Genomic DNA, 20,178 nt, shown 5'->3' on the forward strand with positions numbered 1-20,178 from the left:
TCCTGGACTGGGCAACTGAGCAGAAAGGCAGGCAAGGGAACCTAAGAAACTGGAGTCCTCTACTAAATAGAAACAATTGCATCTCTGAAGGAAATTCCTACATTTGAGACTAGGTTTGGCACATATAATCTATGATGTGTAAAACAGCTAGTGCTAACCTGCTATAAAGCCCAGGAAACTCAGCTCAGTGCTATGCGATGAGCTAGAGGGGTATCATGGGGGGAGGGGTGGGAGGGAGGGCAAAGAGGGAGAGGATATATGTCTATATATATCTGATTTACTTCATTGCACAGCAGAACATTATAAAGCAATTATCAGTTCAGTTCAGTTGCTCAGTCGTGTCCGACTCTTCATGACCCCATAGACCACAGCACACCAGGACTCCCTGTCCATCACCAACTCCCGGAGCCTACTCTAACCCATCTCCATTGAGTCGGTGATGCCATCCAGCCATCTCATCCTCTGTCGTCCCCTTCTCCTCCTGCCTTCAATCTTTCCCAGCATCAGGGTCTTTTCAGATGAGTCAGCTCTTCGCATCAGGTGGCCAAAGTATTGGAGTTTCACCTTCAACATCAGTCCTTCCAATGAACACCCAGGACTGATCTCCTTTAGGATGGACTGGTTGGATCTCCTTGCAGTCCAAGGGACTCCCAAGAGTCTTCTCCAACAGTTCAAAAGCATCAATTCTTCAGTGCTCAGCTTTCTTTATAGTCCAACACATCCATACATGACCACTGGAAAAACCATAGCCTTGATGAGACGGACCTTTGTTGGCAAAGTGATAAAGCAATTAAACTCCAATAAAATTAATAAAAAAATAAGTTGAATTCAGAAATACAGCCTGGGTTTCAGACTTAGTTCTGCCACCTTATCTTTCCTGGGAAGTCATTTAACCTCTTGGCGTCTCAGTTTTCTGATCTGCAAAATGGGGATAATTATAATATCCATTTCATGGTGTGTGTGTGTGTGTGTGTGTGTGTGTGTGTGTGTGTGTGTGTGTGTGTGGAGGATAGACTACTTATTCCTCAGATCGCTGCTGGTACCTGGGAAGAATTCAGGCAGTGGGAGCATTGCCATCCCCAGGGGCAGACAGCAAATGCAGCCTTGGCCTGGAGAAGCACGTGCCTGGTGTCAGCAGGAAAGAGGACTGTTTTCCTCTTCCAGGCACATAGCTCAGCTTGTAGATTTCCTTCATCTCCTAACTATGGTGATCCCTTCCATTTATGCAGCACTTGAAATTTTTCCAGTTTTTGCATTTTGTTTGGTGTTATAATAGCTAACATGTATCACACACCGAGACTGTATACCTAGATGTATCACACTCCCATTTTAAATACTTTAGATGTATTAACTCATTTAATCATTGCAACAACTTTATGATATGATAAAATGTTGTAACCCACATTTTATACATGAGGAAACTGAAACACAGCATACATGTTGTTAGCATGGTAGTACTTAGTGTTGTGTTACTAGCGAAAACCAGCAAAACCAGGCAATGAGTCTGTGTTTTTTTTTCCCTTTGCTTACTTCTTTATTATATTTTTGTACATTATGCAAATACGATATCACATCTACAAGAGACTTGGAAAATACAGAACAAACTTACGTTTAGTTATATTACATATTACAGTTATTTTTAAGTAGATAAATTGAGACTTTTAGTTGGAGTTTTAATATCAAACTCTCAAAACTGAATAGAATGAATATAGAGATAAGTGGAAAGATTTAGTAGACCTGAAATACTGTTGTTGTTTTTTTAAAAAAGAGGAAATTAACATGTGATACAGTACTATTAGCTAAGGTACAGATTTAGTTCAAATTCACAAAATTTTATGTTAGTGTCCATTATTTATTTTTACACCTTATTCAAAACACCATATTGTATTTAACTGCATTGAGCAGCTTCAGGTGCTTGCAACAAATTCTGGTAAATTCTCTTTTCATTTTTATTGTATTACAAATGTTTTCTAGTTTTCCTTGTTGTGGCTTCTTAAATACAGCAATCATTTACACGTGGACATTTAATTTCCAAATACGTGAGTTTTTAAAGTATTTTTAATATTAATTTCTTATTTTAATATTAATGTCTCATTTAAGAGCCCATGTTCTTAGTCTCTACTGCTTTATCCTGTGAAATAGGCTTGTGTTATGAAGTGCATTGTAAGGATGTGCAAACTGCTCATTTATTGGCTCAGATAACTTAAAGAGGCCCAAAGAGGTGACTTGCCCAAGGTTAGTGGAGGATTTCAACATAAATTGGACAAATGGAACATACACCGTGGTGTAACCCAGATCAGTATTTCCCAGAGCGTAATTGTTTCTTCTCTGAAAATATGCAGCCTAAGCTCTATCCATTGACGTGGCCAAAGCACACTTCATATGTTGGTTGCCCTGTATGTTAGTGTCTTCTTTTCCTCCCTTCCTCCTTCCCCCCGCCCTCATCCCCTTCCTCCCTTCCTTTCTCCTTTGCTTCCCTCCTTTCTTCCCTGTTGAAAATGAAAGTGTCAGTCGCTCAGTCGTGTCCGACTCTCTGCCACCCCATGGACTGTAGCCCACCGGGCACTTCTGTCCATGGAATTCACCAGGCAAGAATACTGGAGAGGGTTGCCATGCCCTTCTCCAGGGGCTCTTCCCCACCCAGGGACCAAACCCAGGTCTCCTGCATTGCAGGAAGATTCTCTGTCATCTGAGCCACCAGGGAAGCCATTTCCTTTTTTTCTTCCCTATTACTCGTATATTTTTTATGATTTCCTGCTTTTCTAATTTCCCTGTTGTTGCTTATTATGTATGTATGTATTAGTCATTTATGATTTATCTGCCTGTTGGAGGAGGGAATGGAGTTTCCCAGATCTAAATGTCTCCTCCACCGTGTACTGCTTGTGTATGCAGGCGGAGTGACATGTCTACTGCGAGAAATACCTCCTGTGAGAACACAGTGCAGCATTCAGTAAGATCTGATGTATGTGGCATGGTTAATTTTTAAATGATCAAGTTCTTTGCAACATTGTAAATGAACAAAATATGCCTAGGAACCCCTTTCCCCCTCCTCTATCTGCACTTTGATCTGGAAATCCAACATTTGGGGTGGGGCTGAGGGGTGGTGGTTGGGGATTCAGACAGATCCTTGAAGCTGCTGTAAATGGAGTCCATCAACACAAACATACTGAGTGTCCTGGGTATCAGAGTCTAGCAGGTGGACAGGCCCATCCATGCCATGGTGCCAGAAGGCAGGGTGCTTACTGTCTTGTTGGTGAGACAGTAAGTATGCCCATGGAAGTATGACCAAATGCTGCAGCCACTATAGTGAGTTCAGAGCACAGGGAGGGCCCAGAGAAGTCAGGATTTACGACTGCCCAGGTTCAAATCCTGCCTCCACCATTTAATAGTTCCATCACCTCAGGTAAAGTTACTTAATCGCTCTGGACTCTGTGTTTCTCACTGTAAAATGGGATAATAATAAGACCTATCACAAAGGATTTTTGTGAGGATCAAAATGAAATAATATGTATAAAGTAGTTAGAATAGTGTTTGGCATATAACAAGCATTTCACAAATGTTAGCTATTATTTTAGCTCTCACATCCCTATGATCTGGGAATAGCCACAGCATTTCACAAAAGAGACACACCTGTACTGGATCTCATCTGCGTTACCAGTGACATGTTTTGAGATCTCATATCATCTCTGGCACACACGAGGCACACAGTAGGGTCATAGTTCAGTTCAGTTCAGTTCAGTCGCTCAGTCGTGTCCGACTCTTTGCGACCCCATGAATCGCAGCACGCCAGGCCTCCCTGTCCATCACCAACTCCCAGAGTTCACTCAGACTCACGTCCATCGAGTCGGTGATGCCATCCAGCCATCTCATCCTGGGTCGTCCCCTTCTCCTCCTGCCCCCAATCCCTCCCAGCATCAGAGTCTTTTCCAGTGAGTCAGCTCTTCATAGTAGCTGGCCCTAAAAAGCTGAATGGAAAAGTTCTTGGCATGTGCGGGGCCGCTCCTGTCAGTTTGCTAACAATCACTGACACCCACTCCCCCTTTCTCCCGCCATCATTAATTTTTGCCACCTACTTCCTTTTTGTAGGTCCTACCCACTCCAAAACCTGTCACCCAGAAGGAGGCTTCTCCATGGGTTTTTTTAGCCAGCACAGCACGTCTAATCCTGACAATCACCTGGGCCACCGGGTTCCAGTCCCAGGAGACTGCTGCCCCTAACTAGAGTCCAGAATTCAGAAAGGGGCACATGGAGTGGGCCATGCCCTGACCATGAGCTGGGATCCTCTGATGCCCTCTAACTTCTCAGTTCTATGATGCCCAGGACACTCATATATCTTCAATATATTTGTGTTGATTCAGTCCATTTAGAGAAGCTTTAGGGATGTGTCTAAATCCCCAACCACCACCCCTCACCCCCACCCTAAATATTTAATTCCTAGATCGAAGTGTAGATGGAGGAGGGGAAAAGAGGTTCCTGGGCACATTTTGTTCATGTACAATATTGCGAAGAACTTGTGTGTTGTGCAGGAAGCCACATAAAGGCTCAGGGGAAAGGGCTTTCTCACTGCTACTAGGAGAAGTTTTCTTTTCCTGGCCAGTTCTTTTATCTCTGTCTTCAAATTTTGACCAGTAGAATCAATTCCATCCCATGAACCGTGGCACCAAGGGGAATGCGAGTCAGGGAGGCCCTCTCAGCTGTGGGCTTTCTCACTGGAAAGGGCATGCCCACCTCCAGTTGCCTCTTTTATTCACATCGTACAACTAGTGTGCGTGGGCTGATTGTCACATTGGAGTGTTCTCATCCCCAGGTCCTCCTGCCTCCGAGCTGCAGGGTGGCTGGGCAGCTCAGGATAATGCCCACAGTACAACTGGCGCTTACTAAGGACCCTTAGGCCCCGAGGCCCTGGGCCCCTGGCTTCACGCACTGCATCTCATTTCATCTTCACATGCGGCTCATCACACAGAGGGGAAGCAACCCTCTCAGGACCACAGCCTGGAAGAGCAGGAGAGTGGGAATGTGCCCCCAGGCGGGCTTGCTCAGCTCCTGCAGGCGTCTGCATGCGCCTTCCATTACTGCATCCCGTCCAAGGACTAATGCGTGCGGTGCATGGGTTTATTTAGGAGATGAGACCCACAGGGACTCGTGGTTGTCTCCAGGATTGAGGATTTGTTCTGATACATGGAGGGAGATAGGAAGCTGGAAACCTGGGCCAGCAGCTACGGAGAGGCTTCGTGTGGAGCAGTTTTCAGCATACCAGCCTGGAGTTTGGCTCACTTTCTGCTAGCTTCTTCCTACCCGCAGCAGCTGCCGTCTCTTATATATGGCTTCTGCTGTCTCACAGAGTCATCTGTTCATGGCTTCTACTCAGGCCAGGGTCTGTTGCGTTCTCCCTGTTTGCTCTGCTTTTGAAATGCCTAAAAGGATTTGATCTACTACTGTCCAGGCTAGGGTGCCCTCTCTAGATCACCCATGGGCTTCTAGCCAGCCTGTGGAAGACTTGCCTGAGTCAAGTGTTGGTTCTGGGCCCATTCAGCTGTGGGCAGAGCAGCAGGATGATGGGGACTAAGTGGGAAAGGGCTCCCTTGTGGGCGCAAGGAGGGGCATGCCCAGTGCTGAGAGGCCATGCAGGCTGGCCTTCAAGGTAGCCAGAATATCTGTATGGCTAACTGCAGATACTTTGAAGAAAGGCAAGCCGAGATTGGGTGGACTCCAGTGCCTACTGGCTATGTGAATGTGGGGAAAGTTTTGATATTTCCGGGGCTGAGTTTCCTCTTCTGTTAAATGGGTGCCACCATGACACCTACTTCAGTTTGCAGGATTAAATGAAACAATGTCTGAAGAGCACTTGGCACAGGATATACACATGAAAACTATAATTCCCCCATCATTGTCATTATTAATGAGGTGAGCTCACAGCTTGAATTGAACAGAATTACAGATGTTTCTTGGTGGACCAAATAGCAGGGTGGTTAAATACTGAGGTTCTGAAGGCAGCTTCAGTTCAGTTCAGTCGCTCAGTCGTGTTCAACTCTTTGCAACCCCATGGACTGCAGCATGCCAGGCCTCTCAGTCCATCACCAGCTCCTAGAGTTTACCCAAAGTCATGTCCATTGAGTTGGTGATGCCCTCCAGTCATCTCATCCTCTGTCATCCCCTTCTCCTCCTGCCTTCAATTTTTCCCAGCATTAGGGTCTTTTCAAATGAGTCAGTTCTTCACATCAAGTGGCCAACATATTGGAGTTTCAGTTTCAACATCAGTCCTTCCAATGAATATTCAGGACTGATTTCTTTTAGGATCAACTGGTTGGATCTCCTTGCAGTCCAAGGGACTCTCAAGAGTCTTCTCCAACATCACAGTTCAAAAGCATCAGTTCTTTGGCACTCAGCTTTCTTTATAGTCCAACTCTCACATCCATACTGTAAAAACCATAGCCTTGGCTAGATGGACCTTTGTTGGCAAAGTAACGTCTCTGCTATCTAGGTTGGTCGTAGCTTTTCTTCCAAGGAATAAGCACCTTAATTTCATGGCTGCAGTCACCATCTGCAGTGATTTTGGAGCCCAAAAAAATAAAGTCTCTCACTGTTTCCACCGTTTCCCCATCTATTTGCTGTGAAGTGATGGGACCAGATGCCATGATCTCAGTTTTCTGAATGTTGAGCTGTAAGCCAGCTTTTTCACTCTCCTCTTTTACTTTCATCAAGAGGCTCTTCAGTTCTTCTCTTTCTGCCATAAGGGTGGTGTCATCTGCATATCTGAGGTTATTGATATTTCTTCTGACAATCTTGATTCCAGCTTGTGTTTCTTCCAGCCCAGCATTTCTCATGATGTGCTCTGCATATAAGTTAAATAACCAGGGTGCCAATATACAGCCTTGACACACTCCTTTTCCTATTTGGAACCAGTCTGTTGTTCCACGTCCAGTTGTAACAGTTGCTTCCTGACCTGCATACAGATTTCTCAAGAGGAAGGTCTGGCATTCCCATCTCTTTAAGAACTTTCCACAGTTTGTGGTGATCCACACAGTCAAAGGCTTTAGCATAGTCAATAAAGCAGATAGATGTTTTTCTAGAACTCTTTTGCTTTTTCAATAATCCAGCAGATGTTGGCAATTTGATCTCTGTTCCTCTGCCTTTTCTAAATCCATCTTGAACATCTGGAAGGTCACGATTCACGTGCTGTTGTAGCCTGGCTTGGAGAATTTTGAGTATTATTTTATTAGTGTGTGAGATGAGTACAATTTCGTGGTAGTTTGAGCATTCTTTGGCATTGCCTTTCTTTGGGACTGGAATGAAAGCTGACCTTTTCCAGTGCTGTGGCCAGTGCTGAGTTTTCCAAATTTGCCAGCATATTGAGTGCAGCACTTTCACAGCATCGTCTTTTAGGATTTGAAATAGCTCAGCTGGAATTCCATCGCCTCCACTAGCTTTGTTCATAGTGATGCTTCTTAAGGCCCACTTGACTTTATATTCCAGGATGTCTGACTCTAGGTAAGTGATCACACCATCGTGATTATCTGGGTCATGAAGATCTTTTTTGTACAGTTCTTCTGTGTATTCTTGCCACGTCTTCTTAATATCTTCTGCTTCTGTTAGGTCCATACCATTTCTGTCCTTTATTGTGCCTATCTTTGCATGAAATGTTCCTTTGGTATCTCTAATTTTCTTAAAGAGATCTCTAGTCTTTCTCATTCTTTTGTTTTCTTCTATTTCTTTGCACTGATCATTGAGGAAGACTTTTTATCTCTCCTCGCTATTCTTTGGAACTCTGCATTCAAATGGGTATATCTTTCCTTTTCTCCTTTGCTTTTCGCTTCTCTTCTTTTCACGGCTATTTGTAAGGCCTCCTCAGACAACCATTTTGCTTTTTTGCATTTCTTTTCTTGGGGATGGTCTTGATCCCTGTCTCCTGTACAATGTCACGAACCTCTGTCCATAGTTCATCAGGCACTCTATCAGATCTAATCCCTTGAATCTATTTCTTACTTCCACTGTATAAATCATAAGGGATTTGATTTAGGCCATACCTGAATGGTCTAGTGGTTTTCCCTACTTTCTTCAATTTCAGTCTGAATTTGGCAATAAAGAGTTCATGATCTGAGCCACAGGCAGCTCCTGGTCTTTTTTTTTGCTGACTGTATAGAGCTTCTCCATCTTTGGCTGCAAAGAATATAATCAATCTGATTTTGGTATTGACCATCTGGTGATGTCCATGTGTAGAGTCTTCTCTTGTGTTGTTGGAAGAGGGTGTTTGCTATGACCAGTGCGTTCTCTTGGCAAAACTGTATTAGCCTTTACTGTACATTTGTTTAAATCCTACTTTTACATGTATTAGCTGGCTTCTTGGGAAAGTCGACTAAATTCATGTCTCTAAAATGAAAATGATTATCTAAGTCAGAGAGCTAATGTGAGAATTAAAAATGAAAAAAAAAAAAAAACACACACACACAGAAAGTAATCCATGCCGAGTACTTAGTGCAGAGCCTGATGCTTGTTGGTACCTGTGACTGTGATTATTACTAACTTTTTTAGAGCCTGCTAAGCATCTCAGAGGAAATACAGGAATTATTAGGTTGATATTTGATTATGAATTTTTGTTTGCAACAATTCAAGTTCATTTTTTAAAGTAACAGAAAGAGCTGAGTGTGTTTTCATTACAACCCACTTCAACAAATTAATGCTTAGGCTTTAAGCACAATTATTTTTTTAGAAAATATAAAAGACATGCTTTTCCAAACCTGTATATTGCAAATCAAAGTCAAGGGATATTCTGATTTCCAAAGGATGGCTGCAGAAGAATCCAGAGAGAGGGAGGAGCCTTGGTTTACTGTCTTTCAGCCCCTATCTGCCACTAGTCCCTACCATCTGCACAGGGGACTAATTAATTCCTGGTTATTGGACTGGCCTTTGCGAGGCAGAGACAGATTTAGGTTGACAATCAAAATAATAACTTACTGAAACTACTGGTAGTTCATTGCTGCTGCAAATGTGTAAAACCCCTCATTTTGGTATCATATTAGACAGTCTGAGATGTTTATACATAATATGACAGCCACTCAATGCCTTTCCATCTGGGGAATCAGATACTAATCCTTAAGGAGAAAACATAAGTGTTTTTGCAAAGGCATACTAGCAAATGGCAGAATAACAAAACTGAAGAGATCTCACTTTTGGCAGCCTGATGGGGTGGAAGATTCTGCGGGATTTTTATTTCCTGTCTTTACACAGTCCTGCTGGCTGCAGCTTGTCCTCTGACTGTCCATTCTGCTGTCAGAGGTCCCTGCCAGTAGAAGAATGAAGTTATCCAGAGGGTCTGGGTGGCCATAGCTACCATATTGCTTCTGTCACCCTGTGGCAGGCGCTCTGCTCAGCACTGACGATACATTTGCCTTTATGCCCTGTAGAAACCCTGTGAAAGGGGTTACACTGCTGCTGTTTTGCAAGCAAGGACACGTAAATGTCAAGCATGATATTAACATGTCCCAAATCCACACTGCTGAGAAGTACCAAAGCTAGAAAACACATTTTGTGTGTGTGTACGTGTGTGTACAAATGTTGTGATCCTGATACCAGGATGCATTACCGTCTTTGTTCAGTGAACATTTAGTGTTTAATGAACACCCGGCCCAGCTTCCTTACAAGCAATGCCTGATGTAACAGAAGAAATGCCTGATGTAGCTATAGTTGCCTTTCCCACACTCATGGCCCACCCAAATTATATCTGCCGCTTAGATGGACATTTCCTGTGCATCCTGAGAGCTTCTGTCTTCCTTCATTCCCTGGGCTTTTTCTGGCTATAGGAGATTGCTCAGCCCACCTGCAGGGTAGACCAGAAATGCTAGGGACATAAAGTCTCTAGGAGCAACTTTCAACCAGTGATGGGCTGGCATTAATGGGGAAACAGCCCAGGATACTTCTCATGTTCCAGTATGTTCAATACAGTCTCTCAGAAGCGCCCAAGGAGAACTGAGTCCCAGTTAGTACACAAAGCAATAACCTCCTAGTAAACACTTTCTTTTTCTGGCTTCCCATGGGTAACCAAATAGACATTTCCTCTGGACCAGCCACTCAGTAGAGAAATTACTGACTGTCTACTATTAATCAAAAATTATAGACTATGATACAGGTAAGGTCTGGACCCTGCCTCTTAGATTTTGCAAACACATGCACCATGGGACTTGGCCACAGTGAGGCATGTAGCAGTTGGAAGGTAGCTGCAAAATCCAGGAGAGAAAGGATGGTGGCTTGCTTCAGTGGGCAGTGGGTGATGAGAAGTAATTGAATTTAGATGTTTTTTGAAAGTGATGCTGAGAGGTTTTGCTTACAGGTCAAGTGTAGATGTAAGAGAGAGGGAAGTTACGGATGCTGAGTCCTCCCCACACCTTGAGCAACTGGAAGAATGGAGTTGTTGTTAACTTAGATGGAAAGATGACAGAAAGAGGCAGGTAATAGGAGCTGAGCTTTTGACATGTATGTTTGAAATGCCTATTAGCCATCCAAGTGAGAGCACAGAGCTGAGAGCTGGAATGTAAGTTGGAGCTCAGGAGAAAGGCCAGGGATGAAGATATCACATTTGGGAGTCAGAGGCATGTAGGTTGGAGATGAGATTATGGAGTGGTTCTCTGACTTCAAGGCAAGTACAGTGGAGGAGACAGTCATTATTGAGTCACAGTGGAAATAGAAATAACTTCTCGTAGACGGTGATCAAGTCTGGGAAAGGCAGTTGCCCTGACTGTCTTTGGAGTCCTGAAAGATGCAACTGACCATGTCCTAAAGCATTTAGAAGGAAGTGGGATTCTACACAAAAGAACACAGCTGTCCATTCAGAAAGCCACTTAGAGCATAGATTGGCCATGAGAGATGATCTTAGCAAAGAAGGCGGGGACAGTCATGGAGGACATTCACTGTCAAAAGAGAGATCTTGGACTTACCCGTGGGCCTTGGGGAACCACTGAAGTGGGTGATCGACAGGATTGGGGATATTCCACAGGGCAAGGCATTCTAGAGGTTGAAAGGGCAAGAGTTAAAGGCTACAAGGACAGTCAGTAGTGGGGAAGGAGAGGAAGAGATGGATGGCAAGACATTCAAGAAGAAACACAATTTGACAACAGGTACAAAAATGTTCAATAAGCATAAGATTTGATCAGCATTACCACTTCCAAGAGAAGGGCCGAGAAGAGGTATATATGGGAGATGCAAGGCATACATAAGAGAGTGGTCACTGAAACACTGTTTATAAGAGGCAATGCTGAGAAGCAACGTAAAGGTCCGTCAGTAAAAGACTGATGAAAGAAACTGTGATGCAGCCATACGATAGAATGTTCTTCAGTGATTAAAAGGAATGATATGTATCTGAATTCATTGGCATGAAAGGAACACACAGTTTATTGTCAAGTAAAAGAGGCTGTGAAACAGAATTTATCATTTAACCCCATTTATCAAAATGCTATCTTTAAAATATGGTTTGTGTATATATGTCTAGGGAGACCTTTGAAATTCCGTTCATCAAAATGTCAAGCATGGTTTTCCCTAGATGATAGGATGGCTGGTGTGTTGCTTGTTTATTTATTTTATTTGGAGGGAGGCAATTTTTCTTCCTATCTTTCTGGATGACATGAATTTTCTGCCACAAGCTTGTAACAGTGTGAACAAAAGACAACATACATTTTCTAAAGGAAGCCAGACAGGGCCAGGTAAACGTGGCCCCAGGTCCGCAGTGTGAGCAGGTGCTAATGTGGGTCAGCCGGCCTCTTCCTTCAGCCTCCGGGGTGCCCCCTGAGGGCCCTTCAGGCTGAAGCACGGGGGAGGGACATCTAGGGCAGCGTGCTCAGATGGCCTGCTGACCTTCTCCCCTCTTCCAGGGTCTTCCTGAGAGCTATCAACAAGTTTGCAGAGACCATGAACCAGAAATTCCTGGAAAACACGAACTTTGAGTTCCAGGTGAGTGTAAGGCACTGGGCGTGCCTTGGACTGTCCTGGCAGGGCTGTTCCAGCGACCTGGCTGGTGGCACATCAGACACATCCCGAAACACGTGGGAGCTATGCCTGTGCCTCGGGGGGTCTCCACAGAGTGCTGCGGGTTTGGGGAGGGAAGGAAGTACTTAGCGTTTGGAACCCAGTCCTTGATTAAATAGTCATCAACTGAGGAGCATATGCAAATGTGACTGTGTAATGTGTCGTGCTAAAGAAGAGACTTGCATTCATTCCTTGTCAGAGTGGGTGCTACCTTTTAAAAACTTATCACTTTTTTTTTTTTTCACTTTTTTATTCACCAGTACCTAGAACAGCAGCCATTCTTAGATATTGAAAGATGAAACTCTGTGACTTTCTGATACGTCCAGAAATCACTTTTAGCATGCAGACAAGACCTGGGCCCTCTGTGAGCTCCAGAGGCCCTGGGCATACAGGGCGACACATTTGCTCATGGCCGGCAAGAAGAACCAGCTCCTCAAAGCCTTGTGGACAGGCCCGGCTGCTATTTCTGGCTTGAGGTGTGAGAGAGAAGACCCTTAAAAGGGAATTTCCCCCTCCAGGGAAGCCCCTGATCCCCAGGATCTTTTCAAGCACAAGCTTAGGGAATAGCCAGCAAACTGGGGCAACGGCTTTTTCTGCCAGCTCGTCTTGGGTGTTCAGTTCCTGTCTGGGCTCTGACCCACCGAGCAACCTCAAGCAAGGCCTGGACTGCATCTGTGTCTCAGCGGACTCTTCTGTAAAATGCTCATAACACCTCCCCTTGCTACTTTGAAGGGATTTTTCCAGAATGGAAACGTGCGCTTACTTGGGAAATTCACCTGTTAGGAAGGTCCCAGCAGTTCCTGATCCAACACTCCTCCTCCAGGATGCCTTCCTACCCGGTCCTCTCTGAAGGTCCCCACAGCCCCGGGGTCAGTGCACATTGCCCCTTAGCCCCTTAGTAGTCTCTTCACAGTGCTGGGCGCTGCCTTTCTCATTTGCCTGCGTGCCCATTCTCTGTCTTTCCTCTGGTAGAAAGTCAGTTTGGGAGTATGAGGCCACAAAGACTCTATGCTCTGTGTCTGGCACAAGTAGGACTCCCTGGGGAGGTGAATATTCCCTGAATATTCATTAGAAGGACTGATGCTAAAGCTGAAGCTCCAGTACTTTGGCCACCTGATGCAAAGCACCAACTCATTGGAAAAGACTCTGATGCTGGGAAAGATTGAAGGCAGGAGGAGAAGGGGACGACAGAGGATGAGATGGTTGGATGGCATCACTGACTCAATGGGCATGAGTTTGCGCAGGCTCCAAGAGATAGTAAAGGACAGGGAAGCCGTGCTGCAGGTGTGCTGCAGTTCCATGGGATCACAAAAAGTTGGACACAGCTGAATGACTGAATAACAACAACTTGGGGAGGTGACACTTGGGCTGAGGTTTGTGAGATCCGCTCTGCTAGCAGCACCAGCCTATAAATACTCAATAAATATTATCTTTGAATAATATTATCCTCATAGCTCAGTTGGTAAAGAATCTGCCTGCAATTCAGGAGACCTGGGTTCGATCCCTGGGTCAGGAAGATTCCCTGGAGAAGGAAATGGCAACCCACTCCAGTATTCTTGCCAGGAGAATCCCATGGACAGAGGAGCCTGGCATGCTATGGTTCACGGGGTCTCAAGAGTCGGGCTTCCCTGGTGGTGCAGAGGTTAAGGCGTCTGCCTGCAATGTGGGAGACCTGGGTTCGGTCCCTGGGTTGGGAAGATCCCCTGGAGAAGGAAGTGGCAACCCACTCCAGTATTCTTGCCTGGAAAACCCCATGGATGGAGGAGCTTGGTGGGCTACAGTCCACAGGCCGCAAAGAGTCGGACACGACTGAGCGACCTCAGTTTCAGTTTCAGTTTCAAGAGTCGGACGCGACTTAGCAATGAAACCACCACCACATCATCTTTGAATACGATTCTCCCCCACTACCTTGTATTTAAATCAGGCAACTGAACGAGGATGATAATGATGATAAAAAGAACAGCTGCCCTTTTCTGACAGTGTTGTATGTGCAGGATCTCACACTTTCTGCCTTATCTTTCTCAGTCCTTCCAACTGCCCTGCAAGGTAGTCACCATGGCTATGATTTTCTCTGCTGGGGGTATGTGGGCACTGAGACTCCCAGGCGATGAGCAGACAGATGAGCCTGAAGTCACACAGCATGTCAGAGCAGAGGTGGCCTGAACACACAGCAGTGGCTGGCACCGGAGCCTGCAGATCACTGCGGCCACAGGCTAAAGTTGGAGCTTCACCCCCACACTGGGTTGATTGCTTGGCAGGGCTGGGTGAGAGGTATGAATCTTTGACATGGAAACAAAACATGTCGCTTCGGCTGTTTGAATCCAGAGAAGTGTTTGATCCCCTTCCAAGTGTGGCCCAGAAGCTTGCAGGCTCCAGTTACGAGCACGTGATCCGGGAAGTTGATAAGGCTAGAGCTTTTCTGAGGGGCAGCTTGGAACAGCACTGCTGGGGGCCAGCGGCACGGCCGCGTTTGTGCCGTAAACCGCTGGCTGGTCTGCTCGCCTCTTTCCATGGGCGTTGGCAATGGCAGCCCCAGCCTGGGTTTCCTGACTCTGGCCTCCTCCATGGTCTTAAGGGGATACTTTCCAAGAGAAGCTCAGATTCATGCCGTTCTCTCAGGTTTATCCAATTTTCCTGAAAGGAGATCGGCATCTGAAAGTTGCCCAGAGAAGTGGGGGCTTCATACATGGAAGGTTTGAGCTTAGGAGCTCTGTGACTTCAGGCAAATTACTGAATCTCTCTGTGCTTCACTGTCCTCCACAGCAAATGATGGCACCGATAGTAGCTGTGTTATTGGGTTGTGGAGAGGATTGAGAGGACTAATTCACGGGAAATACCTAGAACCATGCCAGGGACGTGGTGGCTGTTTAAGAAGTATTAGCTCATTACAGTTACAGTAGTTTTCATTTCGATGGTGACCGTGGTGATGGCAATGGTGCTCCTAGACACGCCAGGTCTGGGAACCCCTGTGTCAGTCCTCCGCAAACAGGACCGTCGGGAGGCCCCTTTCTGGACACCACAACACTGCCTAGGACTGTCGCACCCACGGAATTTGTAAACTGGAAAGTGGCCAACATTACAAAGTGAAATAAGTCTCTTTTCCGAATGAGACTTCCATAGATATTTATTGGGAAGCACTCAAGAAGAGGACCATTCTTCAACCTTATCTTTGTTCTACGTCACCCCACTCATGTGAGAATGAATTTGTTCTCTGTACCCTGCTGGAACACGCCTTGTTTCCTTCTTATGGTTTCATTAATTATGCATTTAATATCAACAGGAACAGCATCCATCACTAAGTGCTGCTGGCCTGGGCAGCTGCTGTCCAGAGGTGGGGCAAGTACAAAGAGATTATCCTGAGTATCTTTTCTGGAACTGTGGTTTTATGATTCAAAGGGCAAAAAGGCAGGAAGCTCTGTGGGTGCTAGTCTGTAGGTGATGAGACCCGGAAATTACAAAAATGACATTTCTTGCTTGGAGCTAAAAAAATTTGCATTCCCAGGCCTATTCGAGATACTGGGCCTTGACATTCACATCTCTTTGCCTGGTCAAGGAAGACCAAGAGAAAATTTCCAGTTTAACTCAGTGAGAATTTTTGTTTAAGAGCAGTTTTCGTGAGTCTAGACTATTACTTTGAGAAATTCAAAAGCAAAGCAGAACATTGCTCTGCCCTCAAGGACCTTGGAGTCTCAATAGCAGACTATAAATCCATCTTCTAGCATCTAAGCTTTTGAAGAAGATGACTAACTTTTGTTAGGCGTTGATGTACGGCATTTTGACCCTTATCACACTCTGTTAGGTTGGGAAATATCCATTTTCCTGGTGAGTAAACTGAACTTCCGAGAAGTGATTGATTTTCCTGTTAAAGGTCATCTAGCTGTTAAGTGGGGCTGCTGGAATTCAACCCCAGGCCTGTCTTTTCACTATTCTGTACTGTCTCTCAGAAATAGGGTGCCTAACAGACAGCTCTGTGTAGTTCCAGAAACACTGTCAGTTCATATTAGGTCTTCCTGGCCCTGGGGTAGAGGTCTTGACAATGATTGGCTGTGGAGTTAGCCTCTAGATGTTAAAAACTCTTTGTGGCCCAGAAATCAGTGGACCAGATGTGCTCTGTGGCTCCAGGTAAATTTTTCCATCTGAGGCGAGTATGTGCTTGCTACTAAAACCATTCTCTCCACTTGGGGAGCTCTGATTGGCTCTGCCTTCATTAATTCCAGCCTTAGTCTTGAGGCAGCTCTGGATTAGCTGGGCAGCAGATATCTTGGGATCATTTTTGAACCTATACTGGAGACCCTGTGAAATGAAGACCTACCAGCATATCCCCAGCCACTGTGGAAGACTGAGGGCAGGCTTGGTCTCTGTAATGGGCAGTGTAACCCGAGATGGCAAAAAATGAGAGAAGGGGCACATGCAGCACTCACGGAAGCCCTGCAGAGGCCCAGAGCACTCCCCACTGGGAGGCCACGGCAGGACACCTCTTCCAGGCAGGAGCGTGGTCACGTGCTTGGTGACAGCGTCTGTGGCCCTGCCTGCTTCGCTTGAGGGCCACAGACAACCTCTGGTTGATGCTCCCAACCTGAATCTGTAATTGGAAACTTTCACTCCCAAAATTAATGGCATCTTCAGAATGGCCATGGCACCTGAGTCTTTCCACCACAGGGGAGGGTACAGTGACTGCATTTTAGCAACCCTGGGTATTGGGCCTTTATTTTTTGAATTAAGAATTTGGGGTAAATAATAATTCAAGGCCACTGACAAAGAATCTTAGAGGATCAAAGATTCTTGACATCTCTGCTGTAAAGCTATCTGACAAACCAGTGGATGAACCTCAACCAGCAAAAAAGGCTAATGGGATATTAGGAAAGAACAAGAAAAGCAGTTTCGGCAGAAGAGCCGAGTAGCTCAAGCCTAGACCTTCTGGGGACACATACACTTGGATTCAAATGCCAGCTTCACCGTTTTGTAACTGTGGAACCTTGGGCCAGTTCTTCAACCTCTCTGGGCCTCAATCGCCTGCTCTGTAAAAATGGGGAGAACCATAATACAAATAGCCTAGTTTCTGGGGAGGATTTAACAAGGACACAGGCATAGGCTTATTAGTGAATGCATTCAATAAATATTTCCTAAGCGTATGCTGAGTTAGACATGATCTTAGTCACTGGATGTACAATAGAAGATAAAGAGATGAAGTTCTTGCTTGCATGATGCTTATATCTGGTAGAGGAGACAGAATAAATGATTGGGTTAGCCAAAAGTTTCGTTCAGGCTTTTCTGTACCATGGTAAACCCGAACGAACTTTTTGGCCAGCCCAGTACTTCGGCGTAAGATATGTCCTGAGTCCTGTGAACAGACTGAAATGAGGGTCAATCTGCTTTAGTCCAAGCGAGCTGGGAAGACTTCTCCAGGAAGTGATTTTTGAACTGAGATCACAAAACTGGGTGGTAGTTTGCATGCTTGCTAAGTCACTTCAGTCGTGTCTTATGCTATGCAGCCCTATGGGCTGTAGTCCAGCAGGGTCCTTGTCCAAGGGATTCTCCAGGCAGGAATTCTGGAGTGGATTGCCATGCCCTCCTCCAGGGGATCTTCCCAACGCAGGGATCGGACCCGTGTCTTCTTACATCTCCCGCATCCGCAGTCAGGTTCTTTAGCTCTAGCACCGTCTGGGATGGCCCCCTTTTAGATACTGTCGAAAGAGAGTTAGGGGAGTTTGCCCATGACAAGGGAGCTGGTAATTGGATTGGAATTCTGGAAGGCAACCTGATAGTACCTATGAAAACAAACAACAAAGACAATAAACAAACAGTGACAAAGTCTGCATAGACCCTGGGCCGTCGTGGTCCCACCTCTAGGAACAGGTACTACGCAAGTCTCTCATGCATAAAGATGTATAAACAAGGATGCTGATTACAGCATGGATGCTAAAGAAGAAACAAGTTGGAGTCCAGCTAAATGTCTGTAAATAGGAAACTGGGTAAGCCTGACGCGCATTCTTCAGGCAGCAGACCGTGCAGCAGCGAAGAGAGTGAAGCGGGTCCGTACACGCTAATGCGGGGGCATCTGCGAGTAATGCTGATGAGAGAAAACAGCAAAGTGGGGCAGACGACTGAAAAGGGACGTCCACACAGATGTTTGTTTATACACAAAAATTTTTGGAAGGATAGCCGGTAAATTGTTAACAATATTTTCTTCTGGGGAATTAGACTAGGGTCCAAGGTAGGATGGAAAATAACTTTTACTATTTAACCTTTCAACCGTTTAATTTGTTTACTATGTGCATACTACATTTATAATTTTTGAGAGTTAATTAAAATAGCTGGGTTCTAATTACACCCAATAGCAGTATGACTGGGTGGCTCTTTAATTTATCTGGATCTCACTGTTTACATCTGTGAATAGAATTAGATCAGATGACCTGTAAATTTATCCCAGCTTTAACCTTCTGTTGTCCTGTGGTTTCAAAATATGAAATAACCAATCAGAAATCACCTTACTTCTTCCCCAGGGAAAAGGAACCTGTGCGTTTTGCCAAAGATTCTGTGGCTTCTCTGAGCCGTCCAGCAAGGCTCTTAATAAAATGCCACCAGGCAGCTTGGGGCAGGGAGGAAAGAAAAACCTGAAATCTTCTGAAACAACTGGAAAATCTCTCTAACAAAATGGAGATCAATAAATAAGTATTTTCTGGAGCACTGTATTCAAGCCATTGTGCAGAATTTGGCGTCAAGGATGCAAGTGGAAGGCAGCACCCTTGGCACTGGTGGACCGTACAGAAGAGCCAGCCCCGTGGCCAGCATCCGCGTTCCATCGACGGCGTGCTGGTGGAGGCCTCCAAGCACATCCTATTTCATCCAGCACTTGTAACAACTTTTTTATGGTAGTTACCCTGATTTTTTCCATTTTATAAGTAAGAAAAATGAGGCTCAGAAAGGTCCAGTAACTAGCCAACAACAGCTCAGCCAGTAAGAGAGACTGGTGTTCGTCGCCTAGTCTGGGAGGCACTGACGCACATGCTCTGAACCACTGGACCGTCACGCCACGGGAAGTGAGTGGAACACACTGAAACAGTGAATGAATCCACATCTTTGGTTGCGCCTACTCACACTGCTCAAATCTGGAAGGGCTGAGCAGGCCCGATGAGTTCTGCCTTCTGGGAAGGCCTGGTGAAGGTGGTGGGTCTTGAGCTGGGCTTTGATGAAAGGACGAGACTTGGCTGCTGCAGGTGTGAGAACCACCACGAACAGAGCCATGGGGACCGAGATGCTCGTGTTGTTTCTGTGAGTCTGAATAGACGAGTTCCTCCCCGTCCCTGGAACAGGCAGTTCGCTGTAGGAGAAAACACTGGAAACTGCCTGGAATGCCAGATTAGTTCATTTGGCTCTGACTCTTCAGGAGCAAGAGTCAGGAAGGTGCAGGGAGGAGGTGGCACGAGGGTCCAGCTGTGTCTAGTCGCCGCCTCTGCTCACTCCCAGGCCCTCCGTGGAGCTGCTGGCCAGAACAGCCCCCCTCAGTCCCAGGGTCAGCCCCACGGAGCCTCACGGGCAGAACTGGAGGGGGGCTGTGGGTGAAACACTCAGCGTTACCATTACTGCTTTTTTTCTTTTGAATTTCTTATTTTGTATTGAGGTGAGGCTGATTAACAATGTTATGATAGTTTCAGATGAACAGTGAAGGGACTCAGGCTTCCCTAGTGGGTCAGCGGTAAAGAATCTGCCTGCAATGCAGGAGCTACAGGAGTCATGGGTTCGATCCCTGGGTCAGGAAGATCCCTGGAGGAGGGCACGGCAACCCACTCCAGTGTTCTTGCCTGGAGAATCTCATGGACAGAGGGCCCTGGCGGGCTGCAGTGCATAGGGCATGGCTGTAGTGAGAGTGCACACACCCACGTACATGTATCCGTTCTCCCCCAAACCTCCCTCCCATCCAGGCTGGGGGGCATACTTTCTGATCTACTGAGAAAAAGAAGCACTGGACCTATGGTCTTGTGATTCACAAAGATCTTCAAGGAGGGAAGTCGAAAGAAAATCAAGTGCAATCCTAAGTGTGTATCCAAGAGAACCAAAAACATAGGCCCACAAAAATTCATATGTAAATGTTCATCGCAGCATTATCCATAAAGGCCAAAGCTTAAGCTTAAGTGAAATCGCTCAGTCATGTCCAACTCCTTGTGA

At 45.7% G+C, this 20,178-nt stretch overlaps 1 protein-coding gene across 1 annotated transcript in view; it reads left to right on the forward strand.

Moving 5' to 3' along the window:
- DOCK2 (dedicator of cytokinesis 2) overlaps positions 1-20,178 on the forward strand; it is a 448,493-nt gene that overhangs the window by 344,352 nt on the left and 83,963 nt on the right. The window contains exon 29 of the mRNA XM_052659358.1: positions 11,859-11,937. Coding sequence (XP_052515318.1) covers positions 11,859-11,937 — 79 coding nt within the window. The remainder of the gene's footprint in view (positions 1-11,858; positions 11,938-20,178) is intronic.

The sequence above is a fragment of the Budorcas taxicolor genome, chromosome 20 (assembly GCF_023091745.1).
Source record: "Budorcas taxicolor isolate Tak-1 chromosome 20, Takin1.1, whole genome shotgun sequence".
NCBI lineage: Eukaryota > Metazoa > Chordata > Mammalia > Artiodactyla > Bovidae > Budorcas > Budorcas taxicolor.